Source organism: Dermacentor andersoni, chromosome 11 (assembly GCF_023375885.2).
Source record: "Dermacentor andersoni chromosome 11, qqDerAnde1_hic_scaffold, whole genome shotgun sequence".
NCBI classification, from domain to species: Eukaryota; Metazoa; Arthropoda; class Arachnida; order Ixodida; family Ixodidae; genus Dermacentor; species Dermacentor andersoni.
The window spans coordinates 74,594,664-74,620,070 of record NC_092824.1 but is presented as its reverse complement, the minus strand read 5'-3'; the positions used below and the strand labels follow the sequence as shown (position 1 = coordinate 74,620,070).

The 25,407-nt window shown below is 45.6% G+C and overlaps 1 protein-coding gene across 1 annotated transcript in view; it reads left to right on the top strand.

Moving 5' to 3' along the window:
• The window catches only part of LOC140214061 (uncharacterized), a 134,821-nt gene that overhangs the window by 64,257 nt on the left and 45,157 nt on the right, over positions 1-25,407 (top strand). The window contains exon 2 of the mRNA XM_072285327.1: positions 10,337-10,430. Coding sequence (XP_072141428.1) covers positions 10,337-10,430 — 94 coding nt within the window. The remainder of the gene's footprint in view (positions 1-10,336; positions 10,431-25,407) is intronic.

Genomic DNA, 25,407 nt, shown 5'->3' with positions numbered 1-25,407 from the left:
ATGTCGCATGTAGTGATTTCACAGCACGTCATCACATGATTTATTTGATAACGTAGCTTCCGCTGGCACGTTGTAAGTGAGCGAATCCACGGAGTGTTTACCCTAGTTTTCAACCTTAAGTTTTCTAATATAATTACACAACACTTGAATTAACCGATCATGCGTATATAGCGATTTGGGGAAGGATAAGTAAGTTATGTTCGGTGTAATTCTTTTTTTAGACTGCAAAAGATAAGCAGTACTTATGTGTGTCATAGTACGCAGTCGATTGCCATTTTCGGTGCTCTCTTAGTTCGTGTAGTTTGTACAGTAGAAATAATCATTCATGACAAGGTTCCTCAAAATATGAATGTTAAATACGCTAATTATTTATCAGTTACGGAAGTCGGCCTAAAAGCATACTTCCTAAAATAAAATAGTTCACAGTACACGACCTTGGTGCCTCCCTCATACACAGAAAGCTTCTCGAAGTGAAATGTTTTTTTTTTCCAATGCAACATCCTCAACAGCTGGACCACTGATGGGGTATAGTGTTAACTTTGTTTCGTATCAGACGATTCTTTTCAGGACCATGAAGCTTATAAATACAGAAACAATGTTCTGCACGCATGGGCTCGACAGCCTCACTTTTAGCGTTCCTTTATGCCGCTATTGTAAGGGCGACGGAAAAACCAAATCAACTTCAACACAGACAATCAGGGAGCACATCCTTTTATTAACGGGGAAAAGATATTAACGGACCTTCAGTGTAATCTTCACTTTAGCGCGACTTTGGTCTTCCTCAATGGTCCAATTTTCGTCGCCAGTGTCTGGCGAGGTCGTTTAAGAGGTAGAGAAAATAAAGGCGTCCAGCCATATTAAGAACTTTGTTTACAGTTAGGAGTAGGGCGAAGTTTTCTTTCGTCACTCTGTTTTCAGGACGCCAAAGCTATTTGCCAAGTGCACCCCGCGCTAACGGTGTACAGCTGCATTTTTCAAGTACCCTATAAGAGACCCCGCTTTCTTCACGTAAGTTTCGTCATCTGTTCACAACACAGTGCGTCTTTGTTCATCGCCTTTTGTTCGAGGGTCACCACCTGAAAATGGCAACGCTTTGTGACACTATTAATTATGGTCATGGGCCTGCGCTGGAAAGTCAGCCGTGGCGGCAAGGCTCATGGCATCCTGCATCCGGTCATGCGTCCATGCCAGCAGCCATAAGATATCACGTGCGCGCATTCTTTTGGCTACGTACAAAAACTGTTGTCCAGCGATATTTCTTTTTCTCGTGGCATAGAATGTATCACTGAGATAGTACTACAAAAACAGTACTACCCCAAAGAATACACTTCAAGCATACTTGTGGCAGCTATGTAGTTCTTTCAGGGTTATAGTAGTATAAATATACGGTGATAAAATTAGATATGATCTTGATGAAACTGACGAGAAGGAAATTTACAGAAGAATAAAAATGGGTTAGAGCACATACGGCAGACATTTCCTGATCCTGAGCAGAAGTGTCAAATCGAAACAATGCAAATAGTAGGCACACTCCATGAAGATCATAGTAAGGCCCTAAAATATGTTTCGATGATATCCACACGGTAGTCAATATTGTAAAGCATTGAAAAATATATTTGACTGCTTTAGGAGTGCTTGTTGGCATTCACTGAATGACCATCGGCAGGTACAGTTCTTCATTAATGCCTAACATAAGATCATAGACACTTGCCAAATATTCTGCTTCTTTATCTTATATGCGCGATAATTAATATGTAAATTAAGCCAACAAATATTTCATATTGATAGCGATAAGCACTATGGCCGAGTTTGCCTACAAGTGCAGGTTCAACGACCGCATGAATAAGTTTGCGTCTGGTTTAACATTAAATGACACGAGGCGACGATTTTCACATTGCACTGGTGCAGATCCCACTCGAAATCTCACTCGACCTTTTTTTATTGTTGTTGTTGTTGTTTCATCGAAGAACAGGTGCAGGCGCGGAAGGACAATAAACGCCTTGCCAAGGCAAGGGAATAAAATGAGCGACGACGCAATGCTAGTTTTAATTCTTATATCTGGGCTTGTCGGCGTCCTTGCACCCACTCTGCTTTAACGTTACAGAAACGACCAGTGCGTCAACATGGCTAGTAGGTAGAGATCAGCGATGCATCAACTTGCAGAGAAAGAAGTTCTTTCCCGCCGAAGGAACCTCTTTCATGAAAGCTTGGTGCTAGGCAAGTTGAATCATAATGCTTAAGTAGCATAAAGTGCACAGCGCGGATAAGGACGACAGGTAAAGAGGCACCGACTAGCGCAAGCTTTCAACTAAATTTGCTGTCATCATATTCGTCTCTATAAGCACAACTTGCATAAGCTTTCGGTTGGAAATAAGGGTAATGCACATTTGCCTGCGCATTGTCAACTCTGCGTTCTTGGTGCGATCCTTCGAGGGATTAAGATACTAGGCAGAAGCACAAATCCCACTGCTCGTAATCTTATGGAACGCATCTATATCCTATCAGGAGGTAGTGCATGCTTGTGGGACACGTCGATTTCTCTGCATGAAAAGCGAGAAAGTGTTCTCGCGCGGCATGTTGTAGTAAAACGTTTGTTGTTGGTCGTTGGTTTTGCGGCAATGTGCTACCTTACTGCGCGCGTGGAAGTATGCATGCGCTTACATTGACGAGAATGGCGAAAATAAATTCAGTTGAATGTTTGCGCTAATCCTTGTCCCTTGACCCCTCGTCCGTGTCTGCGTTGAGCATTTTATTTTTCCTGAACTGTTCCATGCCGGCAACATGCGGACAAACAAGCGAAGTTACGTTACAGCGGAAGAGTGCATATGGGCCAATGTTAATGGCGAAGCGTGTTAGGAGCCCACTTGTGCGATAATCTGCACCTCATAAAGTGGGAGAAGTTTTTTAACTAAGGATTATGTTTCAGGTTGCTGATTCGTCAGTTGACACGCGTGTAGTATTACTGAACGCGTGACCAAATCAAATGACGCCCTATAGTGAAGCCTTCCAACTTGTATGGCATGCGCAAATTTATTTTGCGAGAAGAAAACCCTTCATGTAACCTGAAGCTATCACTTCATAATAGCAGCACGTTAGTTTTGCGGTAATAGTACCTTGTCCCGTAATGTTTGCGCTGTCAAACTCTGGAAGACATTGACTATTGCTTGCAACAGTGCACGAATTTAGATACTGAAAATCATGCCAAAAATGGACTCATGACACACAGAATGGCCTCACGCAGAAGCACAAGTGACAGTGAAGCAAGTTGCGTACCGGTTCAACTTATTCCTTGCTCTTAATCTTCTTAGCGTGTGTTTTCAGGGGATTACTGTTGCTCAGGCCAAGAAATTTCCGGTAGTGTTTGCGAGGCTATAGATACGCCTGCAACTAGCCAGGTTTCTACTTCTCCTGTCGCAATTACATTCCGGTGTCATTATACACGTATCTAGCAATACGCTGTACTGGCGCTATGTTACTGTCACATTGCGAAACAACATACGTCTCCACGTAGCAAGCGCAAACACTCACTATAGATATCCGTGTGGATGAAATGCTTCTCCGCTTTCACCCGCGGGGTTCCGTGTTCTACAAATCTCGCCCAAGACTCGGATCCGCTTCCGAGCGAGGAAACCTGATACGTCAATATCACGCGAAAATGGGCGATGAAGAGAGCGCCTTTGTTTCGTGGCATCAGCAGCTCTCTTCCACCGCCATCTCTATTGTTTCCTCGTCTATCGGGTTCCCTGCACTTGATGAGTCCACACAATCATCTTGGCACGTCGTCGTCTTGTTTACCGGTCGTTTCGACCTCGGGGGCTGCTAGGATTTCTGGGGTTTTGGTTTTCGCTTTGTATGTTCATCTGAATGTACATTACTCTGCGCAACACTCTTTCTCTCGTTCATAGCGGCAGAAGCGAATCGATTTATTCCGTCGACCCACTATAGGAGCGATTGTGGCACTGGAAGGGAGGTGGCGGTTTCATGGTATTCCCGGCTGTAACAGCTGAGGTTTGCTGTTACATTTCCTCAATGCGCAAGAGAATGCAGAGCTTAGATACAAGGTGGAGCGACGAAATTAGAAAATTCGCGGGCGCTAGTTGGAATCGGTTGGCGCAGGACAAGGGTAACTGGAGATCGCAGGGAGAAGCCTTCGTCCTGCAGTGGACATAAAACAGGGTGATGATGATGATGATGCTGCTGCTGCTGCTGCTGCTGCTGCTGCTGCTGCTGATGATGATGATGATGATGACCTTCTCTTAAGTACACCGCTGTTGACAAAGCAGCGCGGGTACCTCGGTGCAAGATCACACTTTTTAATATATTTTACATGATTTGGGCTTTTGAGGCTGGAGGTGTACTATAAACTCAATAGTTAGAGTCGTTCAGTTTTATTCGTATGTTTTGGCCAGACCATTAACTAAGCCTATGTAGGTGCTGGTAGTACAAGACGTCACCGCGAGATAGTGCGAGGGCTTTAGGACAGCCTTTCCACCCGTCTGTCCTTCTTTAATATTTTCTGTGTGCCACGATTCCCGTCACATTAAGAGCAGCCGCTTAAGTATTGCCACGTGTACTTACTTATATTTCGCGGTAACCATTTTTAACCGGCTAGCAAATGTTGGAAGTTATCGTCCTGTTAAAGACGCGCCTTTCTGCATCGAAAGTTTGTTCCATGTTATCCCCAGTTCTATCGTTGATGTTTCCACCGAGCTTTGTGCAATCATATTAGGTGTGCGACGAGAATAGTGGTGTACGTCGTGGGATTTACGCGGGCATCAGCGGTTACGCTCGACGGTCCAATGAATAATGTAGAAATGGGCGACGTATCTTCTGTTCCGCACTTAATCAAAATAATTAGAATGCTTGTGTTTTACGTGCCAGAACACTGATGGGATCATCAGGTACGCCATACAGGAGAGGGGGGGGAAGGGAGGCTCCGGATTAGTTTTTACAAGCCGGAGCTCTTTAACGGGCACCTAATGCACGGTACAAGGGTGTTCTTGCATTTGCCCCCCATTCAAATGCGAGTGTCGCGGCCGGGATTGGATACCGTGAACTCGTGCTGGGGCAGAGCATCGCCAAACCCACTAGGCAACCACGGCGACTATCCGCACTTCAGATATCGACGAAGGTGTTCGCCGCTATCATTGTGCTGAGTCTTGCTTGTTTTTCTGGGTGCTGGTTCACCCAGTTGCCACTCGCGGTAACAACACGCTGGAGTTATTTACCTTCGCGATAACGCAACAGTATTGTGCGAATGAAATTTCCGTTCCAATCTAATCCAATCCAATCCGCGGTGAAGGTCAACATTATATTGCACTCTAATGCTTTGGTAAGTGAATCTGACTGTCTCTGTCGTTATATGTGGCGAGAGTTTTATTAAGTATGACCAAAAAGCGCCGCCATGCAAAAGCGCAAATTTTGTCTCCTCTCTGAAAAGAATGTGTGATGTAGCGCGTTTAAATATATTACGCAAGTCCAGCGCCCATGTGGGATTCCAAGTGAGGCGAAACTTCGGTGAAGCGCTTAATTAAATGCCATAATTTTTGTCAGCGTGTTTTTCACCACAGCGATTGCATACTTGCCCTGCATAACGGCAACATGTGGATAACCCAAACAGCAAATATATCTGACGCGCTCGTCCGAGTATTACACGGCTTTCAGGATAGCTCCACTTTTCATTACGTTATTTCCGTGGTTTGCACCCTGTACTATTGGAATCCTATATACGGAATAGCCCCATCTTATTTGGCGAGAAATCAACCAAGAAGACGCGCGAAATTGTAGGGGCAAAGACATCATAATCCATCATTTCATAAAGTAGTTATACCCTTCAAAGGGCATATTTGCTAGAGTGAAAATATTTATATTCGCGCACAGCTTTCTGTGGCAACCAAGCTAAAGCTATAGAGCGAATGCACGTGCGATTAAGAGCGCTTCTGAAAAAAAAAAATCCAGCGTTCTCATCCACGTTAGCTTAAGCTGGGAAGAGGAAACATAAACATCTGGCATACTCACAAACATAGTGACAGCTTCACATGGCCACGGCGGCCGTATTTCGCTGGGGGCCAAATGCGAGAACGCCTGTGTACTAATACTTAGGTGCACGTTAAAGATCCCCCAGTGGTCCGAATTTGAGGAGTCCCCCACTACGGTGGGGCTCATAATCAGATTGTGGTTATGGCACATAAAACCCTATACTCCCACGTTTGAAGTTTATTTTCAACGTTGCCCTTGAGTGTCACAATATACACCGTCCACCATGTGTGTATCTATTTCCCTTTATGTAGGCCGTGCTAATGGCCGATATGTCAAGGTATTAAGATCGCTTGTCGCACTTTCTTACAAAAATAAGCGAAATGGAGTGACCGGGTGTACTTTCTCCCAATACCTCCGCCCGATCCCCTAGCTTGAGGTATACTTGTGCTAGAGATACGCAATTGAATAGACCTAGAACGCTTTTTGTTGGTGTTACGACGGCTTGACTATTTTCATCGCTCCGCACACTTCTGCTGTCACAGCTGAACATTGATGCATGACACTTTACAACCCTCTTATGCCTCGTGAATCGGTCTGTACAGATTGTTCTCGCGTTTCGGTGCACTTTTGAGTTTTCTTAATATGCGTGTGTGATTGAGTGCTTAGCATCAAGTATGATGCTTGTTGTTCCATAACGCTTAGCCAACCAAGTTCTTGTCCGCTCAAATAAGCGATCCCCAACTTCTTTTTTTTTTCTTTTTTCGCGCAGAGTATGTCGAACTTCGTCAGTGCTCATCGCAAACCCATCCATTACAAGCCGCGACAATCCGGGTGTGCTAAGTGGGTGTGCTATTTTCTGCACCCTCGTTATTATTAATGCCTAAATTTGAAAGTCAAACTGTTATGCTAATTTTATTATTCTTCAAGTCGTCTTGTATTGAGTGCACAGATGCGCGGTTCACATGTAGTAAATTCATGTGCTTTAACGAGAAGAAAAAGGGGAAAAGGAAAGGCAGAAACAGGATGTTTGGCTAGTGTAAAACCGGCTGGCAGCCCTGCACTAAGGTATAGATGGCAACAGAAATGAGTACGCCGATATACGCAAGGAAACAGACAGAGAGAGTAAATAAGGAAATGTGCACATAGCCCAACGCTTCACGTAAACACTTAAATCCTCTCACAATGTCCGCTTGGCCTCAGCTACTTATCGTACATTATACGCCAAGAAGGCAGCTGTCAGTGTATGCTGTTTGCTTGTTTTCTCCATTTCCCGCACAAAATGGCACGTGCTCTTTCTACCAATGACGGTTGTGTATGTATCTAGTAACGGCGCTCTGGTCGTTTCTACGATGAGTTCCCAGCGCGCTGCACTACGTGCGTAGTGTTGGTAAACAGTTCCGCCCATGTCACTTATATTGGAACGCTCCCGTGAAGAATCAGACGGTTCTGCACAAGACGTGACGGCACTGCGCAGCAGCGATACTGGTTCCGCCACGGATGTCCACGGGTGCAATATAGCTTGGCAGAAAGTGGGAGAGATGTAGATCGCTCGCGGCAAGGTCAGACGATGGTATACGTTAAGGCCTCTTTGTCTCAAATCGTGTATTCGAGCTGTACACGAGCGGTAATAATGCAATAGCTGTCGGGAAAGGAGAGTGTCTTGAGTCTATATTTAGATTAGGGGGATACTTTGCGACATCTGTCTTTGCGCGTATAGGAATAGTCTACCGGCTTGGGAATTACATTGATAGAGTGGAAAACACAAAGTGGACAATGGTCACGTGTTTTCCGTTCTGTTGAGTGACGCACATGTGGACGGCGGAATGACGGTGGGAAACTTTAATGCACTGTGTGCATTTTTTTGCCGTGATTACCGTTTAGGAGATGTTAGGATAGATAGTTGGGCGTGTTGGTTAAGCATGATTTGAAGATAAGGCGCGACAACGACGATGGGCGATGAGGGAACACACACACAGGGCGCCACTTCCAACAATGTTTTATCCGAAAAAAACGCCACTATCTCCCTCTTCGTGTTCCCGTCGTACACCGTCGTTCTCGCGCGTTCGCTTCAGATGATGTTTAGGTGACATTCTTCTAGGCTCTCTTTTCTGGCATCAAGTCTGCGCACAGACTGCCCGGCAGAAGTGCAATAAATATAGGTGTCAGGTACGTCTACTTCATTTCCTGATTTAGTTACTGTATGACGCGTCAATACATACATTTGTAAGAAACTTTCTGTAAAATAATTGAGTGCTACATATTAAATGACAGGTTGCCCGGCGCAAGTCAGGAATGGCAGCCTGCAGTTGAAATGAAACAAAAGTTGCGATGATTGCATTTTATTCGTACTATTCTACAGACCTGCAACTTGTAAAATAAGGGAGTAGCGTTAAAAATAGCCGAAGGCCACGCGACATGCCATGGAACGGAATATTATATATGTAAGGTAAAAAACAACATAATAGATGTGGATTAGAGTGCAACTGTTACGTGTAGTTGATATTGAAGTAGAAATTAGGAATTCAAAGATAATTAAGCTAGTTTGGCAAATCATGTAAATCGTCATGACTGCATTGGGCAGATACACGGTGTTCTATTATTCCCTTCAGTCGGCACAGCTTGCCGGTTTTGGCGAACAAATGTAAAAGAGACATTCGTACCCTCGAAAGCTTGCAAGGCCAGGCCCTACGGACATGCGTTTGACTACCACGATGCGCCTCTATTCACGCAACAATTATGATCGGTAGACACTACTTGGTTCCAACAAATATTGATTGACAACCTTAGAGCGCACATTCGACATCTGTGTCACGTACCCGGTCACTAAATTGCTGCTTTACCAGCACAATGAACTCAAGCCACATTTTCCCAACTTGTTGCGACACATCAAGGTTACCTTCTGTAGGGCCAATTGAAACCAGTTGTCCATCACTACCTCCAGAGGAAGGCCCTGCGCCGCGAACCAAGAACGCACGACTTCAACTGTCTTCGAGGCGGTTGTTTCATTCATGATCTTAACTTCCAACCATTTGGAATACATGTCGATGGCCACAAGAAATGGCTTCCCTTTTTCTTCGGTGAAAACTAAACGCGCCCGTTCCCACATATTTTGGCATACTTTCCACAGCAATACAGGTATGGGTGGCGCTGTAGGGAGAACAGTCTGGCACATTTCACATTTGCACACAACGTTTTGGAGGCCCTTGTCTATTCCATGCCGCCATACTTTTGACCTCGCTAATGCTTTCATTCGGGTTATTCCCAAGTGCTGTTCATGCAACAACTGTTACTCAGGTACTACAACTCGGTTTGTCCGTACAACGCACCCGTCCTTTACAGTGAGTCCAACCGACGTATCCAGAATGGCCTTAGCCCCTCGGATACTGCTCCTCCGGATCATGTCACCCACAGCTCTCAGCACTTCATTGCGCCCCGTTTCCCGTCTGACATCCTTTCATGTTAGCGGCCAGTCATTTAGGGCCGAAAAGTAAAATATTTCCTCAGGGTTGCTGCCTGCGTCGGGTAGGGGTAAGCGGGACAATGATGTCGGCATGTTGGATAGCGGACCCTGGCTTGTGTTCGATTCTATATCTACATTGGGCCAAAAGAATGTCAACCAGTGATGCACTCTTGTAGTGGTCACTGCATTGCCCGGCCGTTTCGGATCATACAAAATTGCCAAGAGCTGGTGATCGGTAATTATATCAAAGGCACGTCCATAGAAGTACTTGCAGTTTCTTTTACACCAAACACGATATTAAGCGCTTCTTTTTCAATCTGCCCGTAGTTACGTCCGGAAGCGGACAACGACCGTGAAATAAAACCAACTGGCTTTTCCTCCCCGTTCCCCAAGTGCGATAGCACAGCGCCTAACCCATAATCGACGCATCGCATGTGATCGAAATTTATTTTTTCATATCATAGAGTTGAAGCTAGCGCAAGATTTCTTTCCATCTGCCGAATGCCTCATCACATTCACGTGACCAGTGCCACTTTGTTTCTTTTCAAAGCAAGTAGGGCAATGGTTCCAAGACCGAGGCCAAATTTGGCAAAGATTTCCCATAGTAGTTAATCAAAGCCAAGAAGGCGTTCAGCTGGGTCACGCTAGTGGACCTTGGTGCTTCTCTAATGGCTTCCACTTTTTCCACCTTTGGGTGCAAGCCATTCTTGTCGATCTCGTGCCCCAAATATGGGACGTGCTGCTAAAATAAACTGCATTTCTTAGCGTTCACTTTTATGCCGTGTTCACTTAGGCGTCGAAGCACTTGCTGCACGCTGTGGTAGCACTGCTTGTAACCTTCGCCTTCAATGACTACATCATCATCTAATAGCAGGCGGTTCCTGGCATGTTTTTCAGTACCTGGTCCATCACTGCTTGGAAAATAGCCGGTGCGCACGCTACGTCACAAGGCAAGCGGCGGAACCTAAACAGGCCTAAGTGGATGTTAATGGTGAGCAGCTCTTGCGCTTGTTTGTTTAGTTCAAGCTGGAAGTATACGCTTTCGAGAGATTTATGATAGAAAACACTGTTCCACCCTGCAGGTTTGCGAATATGTCTTCAGACAGCGGCATGGGATATTGATCGACCTTGATTGCTGGATTTACCGTGACGTGGTAGTCGCCACATAATCGCAGTTACTGCATGTTATTTTTTTGGGACAATAACAAGCGGCGTTGTCCATGTGCTGTGTCTGACCCTGTATATGACACGAGCTGTTTGTAGCTTGACCAATTCTTTATCGACTCGCTCGCGCAAAGCATATGGCACTAGTTAGCTTTCATGTATACAGGGCACACTTTATCCTTCAATTCAATGCTGCATTCGAGCCCTTTAATTTTACTGATACCCGCATGAAACACTTCGAGAAATTTCTTAGCAAGCAATGTCTCCTTATCCAGAGACTTTACAGACAAGTGTTTTGGTCAATTCATTTGGATTTAAGAAAGCCAATCTCGGCGAAACAACGGGAGCATATTTGCCCCCTGCGCTTCTTTCGCTATGACCAGAGGCAGTTCGAAGCATTGGTCTTCGTATTGCACCTTCACACCCATGACGCCTACCATAGAAACTGCCGTGCCATTGTACGTGGCTAATTTGACATTTGCTTGTCTGCAAGATGCATTTGGAAAGTGTTGAGCACACTCTGCTTCTGACATTATCGACACTGCTGTGCCAATGTAAAGTTGCATTCGTATAACTTTATCATTTATGAGAACCTCGAGTAAAATGTCGGGCGTGCCTTCCTCGTGGTTCGTATGACACAAAGTGAGTGGTTCGTTATCGCACTCTTCACTCTGTACGTTGTGTGCAAGCTTCGAGTTGCACATTTTGGCAACATGGCCCTGTTCCTACATTATAACAGGTACTATTCAGAAATCGGTAACTCACGGGTGAATGCTGTCTTCCGGCGCGAACCCCACCCTCGTCGCCAGTCGTAGCTTGACGCTGGCAGCCTCCACTCAACAAGAACAAGATAACACATAACGATACATGGGCGAGTATGTAAGCACATGCTATCTCTCGGCGCATGCGCAGACAGCAGTAGCTCGCGAGCACACAAGTATGCCAAGCGAATAGCTGATGATGTTAAAACAGATTATTATAATGATTATGCTGAAAGGCATGTGCAGTTGGGTTAAAAAATTGGTTGAGTCATTGCGCACACTTTTCGTACATTTCATAGCTGGAACATGGCTTTATAAGTGACATGGTTGCTTATATAGGAACGCATAGCCACGTGATATATATTATGTATCCCCAGGTCGTTGCGATGTACGCAAAAGTATAACACATGGGTAACCATTCACATTACAGTGATAGAGACACTGCAGAAGTCTCATTTCGTACGTACTTTTTCCGATGCGACAGAACGGACAAAAACGCCCAACATTTTCATTTATCTGAAGCCATAACGATGTCCTAAATACGAACATTAGATCTCACCAAGCATTCAATGTGATCAAGTTCAGCAACGGAAGACAGGCACAATGAGGAATGCCAAGAAGTAGACACCAACGTACGACGGCAGCAAAGCTGTGCCGGGGAAGGCACCAGCGTGCGCCTCTGCATCGTCAGCTGTTCTCGGTTCCAGTTGAATGGAGTTGGACTCTGGTACTCTGGCGGGGGCCGGTAGCCAGGTGGGGTGTAGACGTTCGGAGGTGAGATGACGCCGAGGGGGGTCTGACAGCCGCGGATTCACGGACACTGGCGGCCGCTGCTTAGGGTGCAGCAGAAAGTTGTCGGGTGGACGCTGGTAGGCAGGTGGGCCCCCACCTGCGATATGTCACAGCAGCGCTCCTGGCCCCTGCAGCCGTGGCCACCCCACCACAGCCTCTCGTAGTTGAGTCTGTGTCCGTGAGGGTGAAGGTGGAATTTTAGCTGTAATAATTCCAGCTCTTCATATTTGAGACATGGTCCAAATATGCAATCAGCGACAAGATGACGAGCTCGCGTATGTGCCGGCCACGAACGGACGTCTTCGAGGTGATGGCCTCGCTATCACTCTGATGACTAAAGTGGGCCAGCACCTGAACAAATGTAAAGGAAAAGAGCCTAGGACGGAAGGAAACGCGTGCAGGCTAACTGTGCTGTTCGCTACTCTAGACGCGGGTAAGTGAAGTGAAACAGAGAGAAGGCAACCGCTCTTAGCGAAGATAACTTTTATAAATAAGGGTTGAAAAATTAGTAAGGATTCTTTTTGGTTTTGCCCGGTGCGAATATTTACGGATGAACTAATCCCTTTAGTGTCCATGATACTCCAAGTGACGTGTGTGTCCTGACACCAACGCGAACGCTGCAGCTGTGTGTGGCCACGTTGCGTAACTCATCGGAACCCTTCGTGTTTGCAACTCAGTGGCTGTTAAGTAGCCGGAAGCGTTAAAACTTACTAATGGCCACTACAAATTAGCCAAACCTGACCTTTCAGAGTAGAACAAGTCATTGATCGCGGCAGTGTCGCCCTTGCCATTGCAAAGAAAAAGAAAACATGTTTTGCCCTCAATGAGCTATCGGAAATTCGCATTTGCTGTGTTAACACAGTGAGCTGGCACTGCGGACACAAAGGTTCACGGAACACGTGAACCATTAATTACTTAGAGGCCCGCTTTCTTATTCTTAAGCCTGAAGTTTCCGCGCAGTACGTTCTTCCGGCAGTTATCTTTTGATCTAAAGTATTCCTCAAAATGTTTAGAACCCCACATGGCACGCATGTCCTGAAGTATTGTCGAAGCACAGATTGGGACACCACAGGAATTTTCGTTCCTGCCTAGAGACTGGGCGTAAAACCGTAAAACTTTCCACATACGACTTGAATACTGGTTGAGGTACCAGAAGGTTTGGTATTCGCCATTGCTTCCACGCTTCTGCAAGCGCCACCGAAGACTACGCGCCGTAGAACACTGTTCTTTGATCGCGCCTCATTACGACGGGTACTGTAAGCACTTTAGAAGCTCTGCCTGCTCTTGGTTATACACCCACACGCACGCATGCACGTCGGGTACTTGGGTTCGCAGCGGTAACTTTCGCGCAGTTGCCGGTGGTATCGCGGCAGCAGTCGTTCATATCTGAAACCAACGGCACGGGCCTTGAACGATCGGGGCTGCAGCCGTATCCTTTACGGAATTGGAAAGCAATCTGCAAGTTACGCTTGTCATTAGCGCCTTTTGATCGCGTTTGCTCTTTAGCAGAACTTGCAAATTGATGAAACCAAAATAAATGGAGCAATGAAAGCTGCTAGAGCACCCACCTGAATTTTGGAAGAGGAGAAATGGGAAATGGCCCGATTAGACAAATGCTTTAAACACGCGACAGCACCGAAACATTTCTTATGTTGCTTTTTTTAGCGTTGCTGATGCCCTGAAACGATCACCCTTAGTATTTATTAGGACGTTTATATGGCAAAACAATATCCGACCATATTCTTGTATAGTGCTCAGCCAAAAAGGTGTTTATCCTCGTTATTACGTTCAGGCCAACTTTTTAAGCCCGGTGGTCATAAGTGCTTTTCAATGTGCCCTGCGGTACTTTATGCATACACAAATTTACGACGTATAGCCGAACTGAATGTCTATTCTGTATACCTTCTAGAACGGTTTAGCCCTCTGCCCCTCCGCCCTTTTCCTCACTCCTGCTCGTGCGCAGCGTACGTAAGAAATGTTTCCTGCTTTATTTTCTTTCGTGCTAAATAGTGTAATAAAATTGCTGCGGCATCGTATGATGACGCTCTCAACACTGTTAAATTCAATTTCTGTCACATTCCACTTGCAATTCTTTAATAGCTAATCTAAAACACTTTCCTTGCGCAGTAAAGCCGGTAAAATGAAATCACCATATGCCTTGATGATGACTCCCTCGTCCCATTCCGAATCGTTTATGTGTCGGATTACTTAACGACACGCTTGCTCACTCTTTCTGTGACTAACAATAGTTATCTGTACACGCACGATTTCAGCTATTTTTCTATGGATCCCAATAGCTTTGAAACAACCGGTATCGTGCATATATTATTAACAGATCGAAACGCTCGTCCTCGTCTGTGATTAACAGAAGTACATCTAAATTTCTTCAGAATACTATAAAATGTAGTTTTATCATATTACGTTGCTTTTCTTACTAAATCGCTTCGAACGCAACTCTGGCTTGCACGCCAAAACCTCGCACGGGGACAATTGTTATTGCCGGCTCGCCTTGACGCGGTGGGCAGAAGCCGGCATCAGCTGCGACTGAACTTCCGCCTCATTCGCTGCGGAGAAAGGGCGTCGCGCAGATGTTGCGGTTGTTGTGGTCGCGTATGATGGCTGAGAAGATGAGCCATGGTAAACAACAAAAGCGGAAGCAACTCGCAAAACAAGACAGGCTGAGCGCTGCCGTTGATGCGCGTCAGTCGTTGACACGTGCCAAGTGGCGGAGACTGCCGCGAAGGCTGCGCGTACTGACGCCGGCATGCGAACAATGGCCGAGCAGGTATGCGCCATTAACCGTGCGCTGTTGTTTCGATTCGGCAGCTGTTGCTCTGATGCTTAGCACGCACGACCAGATGTAGCGGATGAACAAGGTATACTTGCGAAACGTTCTTTTAAGGATAACTGGAGGTATTTCTTCTTCTTTTTAGAAGATTTGCTTGGAGACAATTGGAGATTTACTTCGAGAGGCAATTTTCCCCCGGATAAAACAAAGAAAATCCGCGTGTTCATAAAATTGCGTAAGCAGGCCTGGAGTGTGGCCTGATCCCGGTGACCAGAACCGGTAACGCACTCTCTCATCAGAGCAGGATTGGCCACCCTAGTGCAGTACTTGGCCACAACTTCCCATATGAATACAACAATCAAACCCCGGCCCTCAGTCCCCAGCAGCTGCGAAGCAACTCACCATGGCGGCGATCAGACCTGTGACGGAGCAGAGGGTGCTAAGAATCCCTGGCTCCGGACAGGTCGCCATGGGAATCTGAAACTGGCAACGTTTAACGTTAGAACGTTATCTAGTGAGGCGAGTCTAGCAGTGTTATTGGAGGAATTAGAGGATAGTAAATGGGATATAATAGGGTTCAGTGAGGCTAGGAGCACAAAATAAGCATATGCAGTGCTAAAAGGCGGGCACGTCCTGTGCTACTGGGGCTTAGCGGAGAGACGAGAACTAAGAGTCGGATTCCTGATTAATAAGGATATAGCTGGTAACATACAGGAATTCTATAGCATTAACGAGAGGGTGGCGGGTCTTGTTGTGAAACTTAATAAGAGGTACAAATTGAAGGTCGTATAGTTCTACGCCCCTACAGCCAGTAATGATGACCAGGAAGTCCAAAGCTTCTATGAAGACGTGGAATCGGCGATGGGTAAAGTCAAAACAAAATACACTATACTGATGTGCGACTTCAATGCCAGGGTAGGCAAGATGCAGGCTTGAGAGAAATCGGTGGGGGAATATGGCACAGGCTCTAGGAATAGCAGGGGAGAGTTATTAGTAGAGTTTGCAGAACCGAATAATATGCGAACAATGAATACCTTCTTCCGCAAGCGGGCTAGCCGAAAGTGGACGTGGAGGATTCCGAATGGAATGCTAGAAATGAAATAGACTTCATACTCTGCACTAACCCTGGCATCATACAAGATGTGGACGTGCTCGGTAAGGTGCGCTGCAGAGACCATAGGATGGTAAGAACTCGAATTAGCCTAGACTTGAGGAGGGAACGGAAGAAACTGGTACATAAGAAGCCGATCAATGAGTTAGCGGTAAGAGGGAAAATAGAAGAATTCCGGATCAAGCTACAAAACAGGTATTCGGCTTTAACTTAGGAAGAGGACCTCAGTGTTGAAGCAATGAACGACAATCTTATGGGCATCATTATGGAGTGTGCAATAGAAGTCGGTGGTAACAACGTTAGACAGGATACCAGTAAGCTATCGCAGGAGACGAAAGATCTGATCAAGAAACGCCAATGTATGAAAACCTCTAAGCCTACAGCTAGAATAGAACTGGCAGAACTTTCTACGTTATATCAACAAGTGTAAGACAGCTGACATAAGGAACTATAATATGGATAGAATTGAACATGCTCTCAGGAACGGAGGAAGCCTAAAAGCAGTGAAGAAACTAGAAATAGGTAACAATCAAATGTTTGCGTTAAAAGACAAAGCCAGCAATATCATTACTAATATGGATGGGATAGTTCAACTGGCTGAGGAGTTGTATAGAGATTTATACAGTACCAGTGGCACCCACGACGATAATGTCAAAGAGAATAGTCTAGAGGAATTTGAAATCCCACAAGTAACGCCGGAAGAAGTAAAGAACGCCTTGGAAGCTATGCAAAGGGAGAAGGCAGCTGGGGAGGATCAGGTAACAGCAGATTTGTTGAAGGATGGCGGGCACATTGTTCTAGAAAAACTGGCCACCCTGTATACACAATGCCTCATGACCTTGAGCGTACCGGAATCTTAGAGAACGCTAACATAATCCTATTCCATAAGAAAGGGGACGCCAAGGACTTGAAAATTTATAGACCGATCAGCTTACCGTCCATTGCCTACAAAGTATTTACTAAGGTAATCGCGAATAGAATCAGGAACACCTTAGACTTCTGTCAACCAAAGGACCAGGCAGGATTCCGCAAAGGCTACTCAACGACAGACCATATTCACACTATCAATCAGGTGACAGAGAAATGCGCGGAATATAACCAATCCTTATATATAGCTTTCATTGATTACGAAAAATCGTTTGATTCAGTCCAAACCTTAGCAGTCATGGAGGCATTACGGAATCAGGGTGTCGACGAGCTGTATGTAAAAATACTGAAACATATCTATAGCGGCTCCACAGCCACCGTAGTCCTCCATAAAGAAAGCAACAAAATCCCAATAAAGAAAGGCGTCAGGCAGGGAGATACGATCTCTCCAATGCTATTCACAGCGTGTTTACAGGAGGTATTCAGAGACCTGGAGTGGGAAGGATTGGGGATAAGAGTTAATGGAGAATACCTTAGTAACTTGCGATTCGCTGATGACATTGCCTTGCTTAGTAACTCAGGGGAACAATTGCAATGCATGCTCACTGACCTGGAGAGGCAAAGCAGAAGGGTGGGACTAAAAATTAATCTGCAGAAAACTAATGTTTATTAGTCTCGGAATAGAACAGCAGTTTACGATAGGTAGCGAGGCACTGGAAGTGGTAAGGGAATACATCGACGTAGGGCAGGTAACGACCGCGGATCCGGATAATGAGACTGAAATAATCAGAAGAATAAGATTGGGCTGGGGTGCGTTTGGCAGGCATTCTCAGATCAACAACAGGTTGCCAGTATCCCTCAAGAGAAGAGTAGATAACAGCTGTGTCTGACCAGTACTTCCGTATGGGGCAGAAACCTGAAGGCTTACGAAAAGGGTTCCGCTTAAATTGAGGACGACGCAACGAGCTATGGAAGATGGGTGTAACGTTAAGGAATAAGAAAATAGCAGATTGGGTGAGGGAACAAACGCGAGTTAGACATCTTAGTGGAAATCAAGAGAAAGAAATGGGTATGGGCCGGACATGTAATGAGGAGGGAAGATAACCGATGGTCATTAAGGGTTACGGACTGGATTCCAAGGGAAGGGAAGCGTAGCACGGGGCGGCGGAAAGTTGGGTGGGCGGATGAGATTAAGATGTTTGCAGGGACAACATGGCCACAATTAGTACATGACCGCGGTAGTTGGAGAAGTATGGGAGAGGCCTTTGGCCCTGATGTTGATGATGATACCGGGAATAAAAGAAAATCCTATTAGTTTTTGGTGAGAGTACGTTGAACAGAGTTCAAGCTTTTTGTCTCTTTTCTGGTGGTCTTGTTTTTCTATCTAAGTGCAGCGCTTGCCGTGACAATAACGTAAGATGATGCTCGCGGTACTTTATTTTAAAGCACTTACCAATGCTACGGACCCAGAATAAGTGTGTCTAGCAATCTCTCGGCGCTCATGGCATTGGTTCCTCTTCTAGATATGTAACTGCTTAAACCGGAGCGGTTGGAATGGATGGTGTAGATGGACATACACTGAAAGTAAACCTGCTCTTAAAGCAGATTACAAGAAACGGCGCGGTCACTTCATTTCTATCGTTGAAATGAATAAAACGCAAACACAACCATGGCCCTGTCGCAAGCTAAATAAGAAGGCAGCTAACTAATCCTTCTAGTCCATGGTTTTCATTTGAACGATCTTGCATAGTAAACGGGTGAAGCGTGCTGTTGGAATTATAATACACTTGCACGTTGTTTCCAGCTGCGGCGTCTATTCGTCGCCGAAAGCATAAATAATTTCAAAAGTGTAGTTAAGACGTTCTTTGTGCTACAAGCAACTGCCTGGCGGCTGTGTGAATATCCACTTAGCCCCTCTTATATGGCGAGGATTCTTCCGGGCATTCAGTCGACATACACAGATGTTCGATTGCGTATACTCGAGACATGTGGTGGCGTCCCTCCTAGGTGTGTCGATTGCCGCGACGCCCACAGGACGCGTGCGGAAGCTATGATCCGTCTACCTGGCACACCTTCGTGCAGCTATTTTCGTTGCAGAAGCATCGCTACGTTTGGTCAAAAAGTTCTAGTACAGCGGCTCTCATGCGTTGTTATTGCGATTGTGACGCTAAATCTCGTACTCAAAAGATATGATGTGCCTCTTTTACGACACCTCATGGATAGTATTGCGACGCAAGAATATGTTAATTTGACAAGCTCTGCAACTTCAGCGACGAACGGCGGCACCAAGTACACCACGGCCGCAGCTGGTATCAGTGGGACAGCGAAGGCAACCACGACTTATTCCTACTTAATATCAAAAGACACAGTCGCTTGCAGCCCTTCGAGTGGCCGCAACGACACGCTGGCTCTCGTAGCAGTGTTCACAGCGAGCGACCACTTCGAGCATCGTTCTACCGTGCGAAGCACCTGGGGCGGCGCCCTGACCAAAATGCCCGGCCTCAAAGTGCTCTTTATGCTTGGCAGACCTGGGAGCGACCCCGTTCAGGAGCGCATCGTTCAGGAGGACGGCACGCATGAGGACATTGTGCAGGGCAACTTCGTCGACACGTACAAGAACCTGACTCTCAAGTCTCTTATGATGCTGACCTGGGTCACGCGCTTCTGTCCGAATGCCAAGTTCGTGCTTAAGATTGACGACGATGTGTTGCTCAATGTCTGGGATTTTGTCGCCACCCTCAGCCGTCTGTCAGCCATCGAACAGCAGCCAACCATATGGGGAAGAGTGTGGACACAGTCGCGGCCGTCGCGTAAGACGGTGGGGCGATACGGCAAGTGGTACGTCCCAAAGTCGATGTATCCGAGTGCAACGTATCCTGATTATGTCAATGGGCCAGCTTACCTTATCTCAGGTGACTCTATATCGCTTTTGCTTCGAAGCGCCAGACTCGTACCATACTTCTTTATTGAAGACGTCTACATAACGGGGCTGCTGGCCGACAAGGCTGGTGTTCGTCGTGTGAATGACAACGGGTACGCACCCGGTCGCAAGCATTATATTCGCCCCTGCCAAAGGCCAAGGATTCTGGCGAGCCACGGTTGGAATCCGCGGAACCTGCGCCTTGCATGGAGAAAGATGGTTCGCAGGATCAACAGAAAACGGTGCAGGTCATTGGGGCTAAAGCCTTGACAGGAAGGTTCTGATGTGTGTCAATATGTTTGGCGGAGCGCGTAGCGTTCAAGCAGAAGGGCTGCAAACACATCGGGGGCGACGGATTTGTGACTGATTTCCAATATGTCTAATGGGGTTTTAAGCAAGGCCAAGAGAAGTTAGCAAAGTACGAACTAAAGCCACAATAGCCAATAAAATGGAAGCTTAGAGCTTGAAGAACTGGAAGATTCGGCAAGGTTGTATGTTTCCAGTGTACCGGGTTGGAAGTCAGCGAACTTTGACTCTTTGCCCACCCGTTGTTTCTCAAGCCTGTGTGTGCTGTGAACCTTGAATTAAAATTCACTGGTAGCGTAGACCCAAAAAGTTACTTCACGCAGAAAATCACGCAGTCCTTCAGTACTGCATACTTTCTCCCATGCTCAGTATGTAGATCAAGAATTTAAATATGGATAGTGTTTTTCTTCCTACTGCGGAAGGCGAGACAGTGATACATGAGCCATTACACTTCTTTGCAACGTTTCTGGAATTCGGCCAACACCTGCTACAGAACCTTACAAAACGCAGCTCCACCGGATGTAATCAGGAGCTTAACTGTTGCGGTTTCTCAATCTCTCGTTAATATATCGTCCTATTTGACCACTGTAAACCATGATGAGCATCAAACGTTGCAGTCTGAAGATTTAAGGCTAGTACTGTTCCCGAGCGCGGCATTGTAATTGTTCGACACACGCGAACGCAATCTGGACAGCTTGTGCAGCGCATAAAACCGATAACTTATTCTATCGTATAGCCACCTAAATTTCTTATGTAATGTTGGACCTATTTGTCACGGTGAAACAAAGCGTTCCTGACTTTCCAGTGAACACATTTCTATGTAATGGAGCCAGGGATGAATAGCTTTATCATAACTGTAAAGCCCCTGTCTGGTGATGGATTTCCGAATGCGTTGTTCAAATCGGTATCAGAAGCTGTTCTGTAGATAAGCAAGGACGTACGAGAGCAATAAAAAAATCTAGACACACTTAAGGGGCGCAAGTAGTTCATCATTTAGAAACATGCATCCAAAATTCTTACTGCTTTATAACGATAGTGAGCATTGTTCATCGAAGCGTTTAGGTTTTCGGCTTCTGGTGAACATGTGCATGGATTTGGCACTAACTGTTCAATGGTAAGTGGCCGATGAAGTTCACTCGTTAGGTGGAGTAAACGTTCTGTGTATTTGTGGACCATAGGCTTCGCGGTTTGTTTCGGTGGTGCAAAATGGTCTTGCGTCATGCTACTGCCTTGTAATACACGTAAAACATATTGAGAAGTGGGTCAGCTTAAAGAGTCGACTGCAAAAAAACAAAAAAGAATAATGTTGGACGGTGTGGAAAGTCCAGTTTAAGATTGTTTCGGAAAAATGGCCTGGATCTCACAATTCGTTTTCTACTTTGATTTAGAACTTTTAACTCTCGGGTACAGTCAGAGTCACAGGTATGTTTGCGTCACCGTTCGTGACGTTATTGTTGGTTCCAAGTGAGTGGCAAGTTAAACCTACTTCCTTTATCATTATCAGTTTTGGTGTACTTAAATTCAGATTACGTCATTGATGTTGTCGCATCTATCGCACTAAATTTACGAATTCTCGTAAAATTGCAAGTTTTACTCAACTTCTCTAATAATTAGCCCTTATTTACTCGAGCTTTCGTCGATACCGCACAAACGGTTGTGCCATGAGGTAGAGATTGAAGAAGAAGATCAAGGCAAGAACGATTACGGTTTCAATTTCTCTTTCTCGTTTCTTTTATCTTTGTGTTCTGTATCTTGTACTCCATATATTTTTATTGATCCGGTACTTTACTTTCATCTTTTATATTCTTTCGATGTTTATATGGAGCTATTCTGACTTCAAAATTATGAATTACATTGAAATGCCTGTCGCCTTTGCGATCGCACATTTTCCCGTTGTAGCAGGCATTGATTTTCTGTTTCCCCAAGCCGACTCTGATTCTTAATTTATCCCCAGCAGTGAGTGCGTGCCATATTTGAGGCCACGTTATGTCATTGTCATCATCACCATCATTCGTTCTTGGCTGGCTTCGTGCCCTCGTTCGAAGCCGTTCGCAGTTGGAGTGTGAAGCCTCATAGTTAGGCCGTCCAGCTCACCCCACCTTTTCTTGCTGCGCTGTTTTTTGCTACTGCTGCCTACTGCGCGTCGTAATTGGTCACCACGTTACCATGGAAGGATTATCCGGCAACACATCCCGCAACACTAAGCGTCAACGTAAGGTAAGACATGTAGGACCAAGCCGGCTAATTCTTATGGGAATCGCAGTTCCCATCGCGAGACTGTGAAGCCGGCAGAATGATTCTGGTGGTAAACACACCTGTGTCAAAATTGTTCAATCTTTTGCGTTCTGTCCGACGACACGTCCTTAGACTAGCTGGCCAGGTGGTGGGAAGCTGTTGCGAACCCTTGATGAGCTAAAGATTTCTTGGATACGTTGTGGGGGATAGTTGTACGGCGTATTTAATACGTTTTGCGCTTTTCAGAGGTTCAGTATACCGGCTGCTGGCCCTCGCCATCGGACACACTCGCGACGCGTTGTGAGAAATACGGCCATCTGCTTGTGCCGGACTGGACATCGTGCGTAATAATGTTTTTTTTTTTTTTTTTTTGTGCACAAGCCATCCATTGCGTAGTCGAGGCGTAGGAGAAGGTGGAGGATGCACTTTATAGTTTATCTGTACCTTCTTTTGGAGCTAAGTATTCTGGAATATAGTGGCGCGTATTTGTGAAACCATGCGCTTGTCATGAAATGGACCTGGCTTGAAGAGTGCATTTTACTTGGTGGGCCTTATGGCATAGTTAAAGCCTGCTCCAGACTCTCACGACAAGCGTTTACCCCCCAAAACAGCATATCTTTCCGGCAGCTGATTATGCGTTGAAACCACTTTCTGCGATTCACTATGATAATGAATGCTGTAAACCAGTGTGAGGGCGTCTGATAGCGCAGCATCGGCCGTCATCGGCGGTTTTATCATGGCTTTGCGTGACCTGCTCACGCTGGCCAAAGACGCCAAGCATACGGCAGTGGTATATTGAATCGAGCATGAAATGACTTTATAAAAGTAGATGTTTAGCAATCACCGTTTGAGTTTGTGTACATCATAATAAACGTCGCAACTTATCCTTCTTTTGCGGCTGAATCAGGAAACGCTTCTAGCCAAGAGATCGCACCTGAACTTCTCAGAAGCAAAAACAGCAGCAGTCGTCCACTGATGCTCAGACAGATGACCGTGACATGTCCCATAATGCGGAAACTCGTCAATAGTTTGTTCTCCTGAGTTTGGCAAAATCGTGTCAACGGTGGCTGCATTTTTCACTCATAGCGTAACCCGTTGCGTGCCCTTTCACATGTACACGTATGTGCGTATAGCGGCACATTATGAGGTACTTTGCGTAAACACACGCAGGGACGCTATATATTTCTTAAAAATGTTTGGCCAGTCATCCAACTTGCGGTTGAACGGGATGTTCACCGCGACCGAGCTCTGACTGAAAAACTTGAAGTTTCCAGAATGGCAACAAGCGTGGCGTAGGTCACTATTCTCGACATATTGATTTATTTATTTTGTGTACGAAAAACAAATAAGTCCATGGTACTCAGCACCTAACCTCATGTTTTCTTCATCGTAAAATGAGATGTGGAGCCGTATTTTCCAACGTTCCATTCCCGGTAGAGCTTTCCACTAGAATCACTACAACTAGAGCAAACTCTGGTGCAAATGTCTACGACAACTGCAAGCTTGACGGTTTATCCAGCCCTTATATCGCGGTTAGTAGATGAATTTGTCTAAACATCGTCTTTCTTCCTTTGAGTGCCGTTCTCACTTTGTAAGTTGATCATCTACAACGAAATATTACGTTATAAATGTAACAAATTGCAATGAGTGTGCCTGTGCATTGACTATTATTGCCTTTTGCGTTTGGAAAATTAGGATCGCCTCAAAATTCATCCACATAGTCAGACGAAGCGTAGTAACGCAAACGACAACAGCGTCTAAAGCCACAAGCACGAAGATCGTAGAATCACATGTTTTAACCGTCTTTCCCATGACAGCTCGATGATCGTACCGCCAGGGTTCTAATCGCCGTTCGTTACTGACTTGTAGTTTAGGATTTACAGTACGCCCTGGCGCTGTTATTGTAGAAATTGACCATGGTACACTACCTGAAATGAGCAGTTTTGAAAAGAAACACTGTAATGTAGGAAACACGTATAACCAAAACAGATGCTCTGCCATTCACTTGGGTGCATGGTAAAGGGCATGGACAGGTTGATATCTGCACTTCCAAACAAACATTGACTTTATAAATGGAATCGTATAGAAACATTCACAGAAAATAAAGCCAGTGGTCTTAAGCTGGTATAGCTGTATGTTCTTAGGAGGCAGATAAATGTGTTACACTTATATTAAGAGCGATACTCCACAATTTCTTGAACGTTAAAGGAAAACATGGCAAATCAGATGCCTAGAATAGGTTCGCTTATTATGTGTGAATTCATTTTAAATTTAGTCTGCAATATATGCGCTATTAATAACCTGTTTTCGTTGCATGGTCATCCGTGTGCCTTTGTTAGCAGATATTATTGCACCGTCTTTAGTTTTCCTAGCTTTGCACATAGTCGAACTCGGAAATTCCGCCGCAATAACAATGCTCCTTGCTGAGCGTCGTGCTGCTAGGGGCACTGAATCTATTTGCTACGCTGCAATTGCACTTCGTGACCTTTATGATCACGTCCACTAAAAAGAGCCTCAGTTCGTGGTTGGCTGAGGTGCGAATCGGTCACGAACCCTATGTCTTTCTTTGTGACTACACTCCGCGACTTCCGATTTATGGTGGCGCCATGTTGGGGAACCTATAGACCTATGCGCGCGCCTGTTGATAATGTTCCCCCAGATCGCGGAAGGTAGCGGAAGCAGACGACAGCAGCGGATGTGACGTCATGTGCATACTATGTATACTGCACCGGAGTCCCAGTGACTCCGAGCGGAGTCGCAGTGCACTGGAAGAAGCTGAATATAGGAATTAGTCCCTTCGGAGTGCAACACCCGCGTCGGGAATTTTGAACCCACTACCTCATGTTCTGCAGTTGAAACTTACAAAGAATCTTCTTGAAGGTGACAGCTGAAAAAAGAAGAAAAGAAGCGAGTGGGGCCGCCGCCTCTTCAACACACACATACACGCACGCACATGACCTTGAGCACCTAATGAACTGCTTTAATAGTCCACTCAATCATGCTCCACTTTCATTGCAGAAAAAG